The sequence below is a fragment of the Musa acuminata genome, chromosome BXJ1-1, assembly GCF_036884655.1.
Source record: "Musa acuminata AAA Group cultivar baxijiao chromosome BXJ1-1, Cavendish_Baxijiao_AAA, whole genome shotgun sequence".
Lineage (NCBI taxonomy): Eukaryota > Viridiplantae > Streptophyta > Magnoliopsida > Zingiberales > Musaceae > Musa > Musa acuminata.
The window spans coordinates 12,832,557-12,840,378 of NC_088327.1; the positions used below are offsets into that span (position 1 = coordinate 12,832,557).

The 7,822-nt window shown below is 41.6% G+C and overlaps 2 protein-coding genes across 2 annotated transcripts; both read right to left on the reverse strand.

Moving 5' to 3' along the window:
• Positions 1-1,020: 1,020 nt before the first annotated feature.
• Positions 1,021-1,758, reverse strand: LOC135679260 (probable CCR4-associated factor 1 homolog 11). Its single transcript, XM_065192795.1, has one exon. The coding sequence runs from the start codon at positions 1,756-1,758 to the stop codon at positions 1,021-1,023; it is 738 nt and encodes a 245-aa protein (XP_065048867.1).
• A 2,206-nt stretch (positions 1,759-3,964) lies between these two features.
• Positions 3,965-4,411, reverse strand: LOC135679267 (PRA1 family protein E-like). Its single transcript, XM_065192803.1, has one exon. The coding sequence runs from the start codon at positions 4,409-4,411 to the stop codon at positions 3,965-3,967; it is 447 nt and encodes a 148-aa protein (XP_065048875.1).
• Positions 4,412-7,822: the final 3,411 nt, after the last annotated feature.

The window sequence follows — 7,822 nt, forward strand, 5'->3', positions numbered from 1 at the left end:
CAACTGCTTGACACTTGAGCTATTTCCCCACGGATACAAGCTAGTGAATCCTATGGTTCATGATATATGTAACAAAACTTTCATACCGATTAAAACTTTCTACAAAATTTGAAATTGAAGAGAACTATTATAAAAAAAAAAAATTGATACCGAGAAGAAATTAGTTTGGTAAGTCGTGAAAGTATTATATTTTGAAGATATTATACACCTAAAATGTATTACATCCGTAAGGATAAAATTTATTCAATTTGTATTTTTTATATACATTATGGCTGAATAATATCGTTACTTCTTTTTTTTCATATGATATATGATTTTCTACTATTAATTTCAGTTTAAATTGGATGTTCTATTTTTTTTTCTAAAATTTCAAACTGCAGCGTGCTAGATGATGTTGGGATTTTACTTTATCGAATTAGCATAGATTAACACCAATGGTTTTTCTGCTACCATATGATCAAGGTTTATCAGGAAGTTTGAATCATGAGGATCTTACCCAAGTTTGAATCATTTTGAAAAATCATGAGGAGCTTCTATCATCGGAAAGAGTAAATGCAAGTAACTTGCCCAAATTAAATAGACAAGAATCTTTATAGACGCAACAAGTATTAAGAGTTGTATGATACAGAAACATATTTCTCAACTGTAATAGGTCAAACAAATGTGTTTTTTTGAACATATTTGACAGAATTAGGTACTACAATTGCATTTTAATTCCATAGGCTGTTCGTGTACCTGTTGCAAATACGTACAAAAAAATATGTCATGTATCCTTGATCGTTCTTGTGGGCAACTTTGTTGCATGCTTCACCTCGATGAAGATTGCCCTGAGCAGTAGACCTGTAGGGCTCGTTGGTGCGTCGTCGAGTACTGTTTGTTTCCCATGCTTGCATACATCGGATACGCACGAGCACCGGTGCGCATGCATCGTTGTCGTCTCATCGACTTCTGGTGGCCGCAGCAGTAGTACGTGCTGCTGAGCACATTCTTTTAGGACATGCAGATCGTACATGTACTAAATTAAACCGCCAACCCCATGGCAGCCAAGCGGTGTTGCTGCCGTCTTGCGTAAGGCCAACCTCTGCGGTCAATCCTTCGAGTCCTCCTGTTCTCGACGCATCTATTCTCTATACCATAGAGGACCGATGCAGATCTGTCGTCCTCTACGTTATGCCTTCGTTGCTTCATTTCGTTGAAGAGTGCCCCAATTAGTAGACTGTCATATGCTGCTTGGTGACGGATCCCTACGGGTTCAAAGTTCAATAACCTTGATAGTCCCACCAAACCAATCTCTCCCCGACGCAGTCCTCCACAAAATCGAGATATATATTTGAGATCATAAATCTGGCCGAAGATGGTCCTCACCAAATCAGAGAACTCGTTCAAGGTGTTGGGCAGTGGGGCTCGGGTGATCATCTTTATCACAAAAGCCACGTCGTAGAGTCCGTGAAACGTAACATACCTGGAGCTGTAGGGTTGGCCGAAGAGCTTCACGCATACCAGATAGGCGCACCGCCGCGCGTCGATGCCGTGTCGTCGGTATTGCTGGAAGTCGTGCCCGCTCTGTGTCAACAACTCGATGGAGTCGGGAGAGGAAGCATCCACATCGGGATCGAAATCCGAAAAATTGAACTGCCAACAGCACCCCGGCCATGGGGTGTTGCCGCCTTCGTCGAACAAGGCGACGCCCAGCTGGATCAGGTGCATGTTATCCACGTTGTGCTTCACGTCATTGTATCTTTCTTCTTCGGTGGGCATTGCGAGGGGTGTCGCGAATGAACCCCGGGAACTCCGTATCGATTGCCACTATCGGGTAGGAGCCACGGAGACTGAGGATGAGCTCCAAGTGCTCCACAAGGTTTGCCTTCCCCACGTTGATGGCCATGGCAAGCTGCACCACTCTCTCTTTCTCTTTCTCCTTCGCTTTCTCTTTCGCTTTCGCGCTCTCTCTTCGCTAGCAGTAGTGTATGTACTTTGGGGTCACCCTCATTGGTGTTTATATAGACGATTTCCCGACGCATAACACAGATTTCTAACATTATTCATTGTATTCAGACGATGCTATAATTATTACTTTTTCTATTCATTTTGTATTGCCTACATTGCTGGCTCCCTTTCATCACCAAAGATTGTTTGCCTAGCAATTGGTTCTACGTTCCATATTAACCTTGCTACTTCATTAATTCCCTTCCCTTCTCTACCAAAAATATGTGTGATTCACCAACTTTCTCAGCTTATCCCTCATTTTATTCCTCACCTACCACAATGGATTAATTTTACTGCTCATCATCGTCATTAATTCTAGACCGATCAATATTAAGTTGTGCCTCCCACAATGGTTTAATTAGGGCTTTCCTATTCCACATGTATTTGACATCCATTTCCCTTCCATTCGTTCCGTGTTTTGGTTTCCTTGATGATCGAGGACAAAGGCCGCAACTTTGTCTCTCACTAGACCACATCATATTAACCCATTGCTTCAAATCCTTCCCTTCCTCGTGCAATTGCCTGCCCCTTTAACCAATTAGGGAAATACTTCTAATTCTTTGTTCACATATATTCCATATAATTTTGAAAAACATGCCATGTGGGAAAATATGATTAATAATTCCTTTTTTTTTTTTTTCCAAACACAAAAGGCAGTTGCTAGTATTTTCAATACCCATATTGGTCGATCTATCTAAGATTAGGAGCGACGCTGCGATTAACTTTCAACAAAAGACCTTCACCCTTAGCATAGTAGGAAGATGTCAAACCTTTCAAGCTTATATATAAATCTATTGGCTGACTTGGTAGATGCAACCCCATTCTAATCATACTTCCATTTCATGCCTAAGTATCATCACTTGGAATAAGAAAGATATCATAATTGATATCAAAAATTCACTTGAATCTAAAATTGCATTGACCAATTTCTTTAACATGTTACATAAATTTGAATTTGCATGGTTGGTTGATTCCCTTTACATTTTGGTTTATCTGAATACTGAAATCAATGAACCTTCCGACCTGACTAATAACATACGTGGTGTCTAATCATATATCACCAAAGTTAAATCTGTATTCGATCCTAAATAGGATTAGGATCTAAATAAATTGTCTTAGCATGAATTAAAATTAGATTTCAGATTATATGGGTGATTCATCATGTGGAATCCTAATCAAAATTGAAGTTCTAATTGATTTAAATTTTTTGCTGAAATTGAAAATGGGACGATCAAATTATTTATTTAGCATGTCAACATAAATTCGGATTTGCATGATCGAGTCAATTAACATAGTGGAGACTTCATTCAAGTATGTGACTTGGATAAACTATATTTTAATGTTGATTAAAATTAGATTTAAGATGATACAAATGATTCCAATATCACGTTGGAATAGGAACACGCTCGGTTTGCGTCGATAGTGACATGTTGGGTCAGTACATAGAGCAAAAATATTCAATGGAATTGAAATTTAAGTGATCAAATCCTCTAATGTTTTTATATATAAAATATTTAAAATATCCTCAATATTTTTTTATATGATATTTTGTTATTACTATAATATATGTACAACTTCTTTTAAAAAACTCGGATATATGTGTATGCACTAATCATAAATTTAAAGAAATATATAAAAAAAAATGGTCCCATTTGATGTTGGGAATCACTATGAGCTCTATTCCCATAATCCTAACTTGAGAACAGAACAGTTTGATATACTCTGTAATCAATGACGATATGATCAAGTTGTAATTGTCAAGAAAATAATGCGATCCTGTAAGCGGGAACAACCAATCCGCCGCTTGCGGCCTCTGTTTCATGGAGAAACCGATCGTCCGTCGCCCTGAACAGCGAATGCAGGCAGATGATCACTGTCCCGATCATGATGGCTCCGAAGACGGTCGGTCCGGCATTGGAGAAGATGAGAGCGAAGATCGTGGCCACGGAGAGCACGCCGAGGATGGTCCCGTCGGTGATCAGGCGGCCGCAGAGGACGACCGGCCGGTACGGGTGAAGTAGAGGAAGAACCAGGCGGCGGTGAGGGCGATGAAGGCGAACATGGAGGCAGGGTGCCAGAGGAGGGAGACGGCGAGGACGGAGAGGCAGAAGAGGGTGTAGTTGGTGCGGAAGTAGGCTATGTTATGGCGGAGGCGGAAGCAAGCGTCGCCGGCGCTGGCGGGGCGAGCGAGGGCGGTGACGTCGAGAAGCTGCAGCCACGGGCGCTGGGCGGAGATCAGGGCCCTGCCGTGCTCCTTAAAGCTGGAGACCTGATCGGCGGCTCCGGCGGTGGGAGAGGACGCGTTAGGCGGCGCGGGGGCCGGAGAAGGGCGAGCCTCCGAGACGGAAGGCCGCGATGGGGGCACGGGCGCTGGATCGGGGTAGGCGGAGATGGGAACGTAGGCGGGCGGCGATGTATTGTGCATCTCGGCAGCTCCTCCAACCACGGATTCCTTCTTCTGCCACCACGGTGGCGGGAGAGAGAGGGGAGATGCAGGAAGAACCCAGAGAGAGTGGCAGATGACAAATAAGCGGCCAAATAGGCAACGTGTGGTAAACGCATTCTCGCCCGATTTGGTCGAGTCACCCCGAAAAGTTGGCCAGCTGATATGGTGTCTCTCATGCGTTAGTCGGTCCCGAGGATTTTACTTTCTCAGTTGTGTTTACCAAAATTGCATGTAGTCAGTTGTTTCTGTTTTTACACCTACCAATTTAATTATTTATAAAAAGCCATTGATTGTCTCTTTTTTTTTTACTTAAGAGCCCCTGTTTTCATATTTTAACTGGGTCTAGGAGTTCCCTTCTTTATTTTTATTTTGATTCATGTCTCATGCGTTAGTAATCTTATTTATTGGCAATTCAAACCAATGAGCTCCGATTTCCTAATAGGAATCATTCGTTCAACATTGTTGTGAGTGGTTTAAGTCGGTAAGCCCTAATACCTTATGTATTTCATAATTCCAAAACTATCTAGTTAGGCAATTTCGTGATGTTAGAACCTTATGTGTTTTATGTTTTCGATAATTTTTAGATGGATAGTTCAAGTCAACAAGCTTAAATGCCCTCATGCGTCTTATGTATCAAATGCCGTCGAACATCTTATATCCCTTATGTGACTGGCTCAAGTTGACATGCCTTGACCCTCATATGTCTCATGCGTCCAATATACCCGATGCGAGTCATTCAACTCATCAAATTTCACTATCCTCGTGTGTCTCATATGATCAACAAAACCAAAATGGGTGATTCAAATTAGTATACTTCTAATGCTCTCATGCCTCTCATACATTCAACACTCCCTATGCATGTTATTCAAGTCAACACGCTCTGATCCTAAAAGCATCACATGCATGTGACACCCACTATGGCAGTGACTCAAGATAACATACCCATATGCCATTATGTGTTTCATGTATCTGACATTCCTATGTGAGCGATTCAAGTCAGCATGCTCTAATGCCTAATGTCTCATGCGTCTAGTATCCCCTATGTAGGTAGTTTGATTAGCATGTTGTAATGCCCATACGTGTCTCATGCATCTCACAAGCTCTACAATGGCTGACAAGTTGTGATGCTATCACATGTCTATGTGTCTCATGCATCTAATACCTTTTGCGAGAGCAGTTCAAGTTAGGAAGCCTTGATGCCCATGCATGATTTATGCATTTGACACCCTCTATATAGGTGATTTAAGTCATCAAGCTATGATACCCTCATGCATCCAACATCGTCTATGTGGCAGGTCTACATCGACATATTACAATGTCGATGCATGATTCATGTGTTTGACACCACCAACACAAGTGGTTCAGGTCAAGTCCCAACTCATATATCTAAACACTACTTATGTAGGCAATTTAAGTCAACACGCCTTGATGTCCTCATTTGTTATATAGTTAACACCCTTAGATATTTGACAACCCCTATGCGAGCAGTTCAAATCATCACACCTTGACATTCCTGTGTCTCATGTGTTCAACACCGCCAATGAGAGCGGTTTAAGTCAACAAGCCTCGTTACCCTCATGTGTTTCATGCATTCAACACCTTTACATGGGTCATTCAAGTTGGCACACTCAAATACATCCAACACCCTTTATGTGGGTTATTCAAGTCTATACATCCAACACTCTTGCATGTCTTGTGCTTTTGACACCTACTATGCAAGTGGTTAAGTAGACACACTCCAATGTCGTCATGCGTCTTGTGCATCCTATTTTACCCTTATGTGAGTGTTTTAAGTCATGCCCTAGTGTTGCCGCACTCTTGTGTATCTAACCCCTTGTGTCCTCGCACATCTCATATGTTTGACACCTCATATGAGAGATATTCAAGTGGGTATGCCTAGATGCCCTTGTGTGTGTCTTATATCTTACAACCCTACTTTGGTGGTTCAAGTTAGCAAGCCTAGATACCCTCACACATCTAATCCATCTGATACACCATATATGAGCGGTTCAATTCAATAGCCACAATACCCTCATATGTCTAATTCATTTAATAACACTCATATGAGTGATTCAAGCAGGCACATCGGTGCCCTCGCATGTTTGATATGATCGACACTTCTATGTGAGAAATTCAAGTGAGTATACTCAAATGCCCTCACAAGTATCTTGCATCCAATACCCTTATTTGGGTGCTTAAAGTTAGTAAATGTAGATGTCCTCGTGCATTTAATTCGTTTGGCATCTCCTATATGGACAGTTTAAGTCGGTAGCCATGATACTCTCACATGTCTAATCCATCTTTTGCCTCATATGTGAGTGATTCAAATAAGCATGCATCGATACCCTCACATGTCTTATGTGATTGACACCTCTATGTAGGTAGTTCAAGTCAATCTGCCATCACACACTCACATGTTTTATACATCCAATACCCCTATGCATTTAGTTCAATTGGGAATACCTCAAAACCCTTGAGTGTCTCATGCATCTAACACCACCTCTATGCAGGTGGTCGAAGTTAGCATGCCCAAAGCTCTTGCATTTCTCATATGTCTAATGCTTCTATGCAAGCGATTCAAGTCGATGCATCCAGATGCCTTCATATGTCTTATGTATTTGACACCCCATAAAGAGGATGTTCAAGTCAATATGCTACAACACCCCTCTACATCTCATTTGTCTCACACCCCCTAAATAAGTAGTTTATGACAATAAGCCCTAATGCCTTTGTATGTCTTATGTATTCGACAATCCCTATGTTAGCAATATTGGCATGCCCTCGCATGCTCATACATATCTTGCATTTGCGCCCTATGTGGGTAGTTTAAGTCAACACATTCTAATGCCCTCATGCTTCTAATATATCTAACACTTCCTACATAAATAGTTCAATGCATGCCTTAGTGCCCTTGTGCATCTTATGTGACTAACACCCCTTTATATGGGCAGTTCAAATGGCATGCCTTGATACTCTTGTGCATCTCATGTTTATGACACCCTTATGTGAGTGATCAAAGATTGGCAAGCCCCGATGGCCTTATGTATCTTATGTATCCAAGACCCCCATATGGGCACTTTAAGTTGGTATTCATGACTCCCTCACACATCTAACGCATTTGACACCCCCTTAGGTTATTCAAGTAACCATGCTCCTAAGGCCCTTATGTCTCTTATGTGTTTAAAACCCATTATGCAGGATATTCAAGTCTATGCTACACAATGCCCTCATGTGTCTCATGCATTCAACACCCCCTATGTTGATGATTTGAGTTCAGACATCATGATAGCCTCTCATGTCTTATGTGTCTCTAGCCCCTATACTAACAATTCAGCATACTCTGATGACCTCGTGTATCTCATGCGTCTAACACCATCTTTGTAGCCAATT

Excerpts from the sequence above, each read along its gene's own strand:
- LOC135679260 (XM_065192795.1), bottom strand. The coding sequence starts at position 1,758 with ATGCCCACCGAAGAAGAAAGATACAATGACGTGAAGCACAACGTGGAT.
- LOC135679267 (XM_065192803.1), bottom strand. The coding sequence starts at position 4,411 with ATGCACAATACATCGCCGCCCGCCTACGTTCCCATCTCCGCCTACCCC.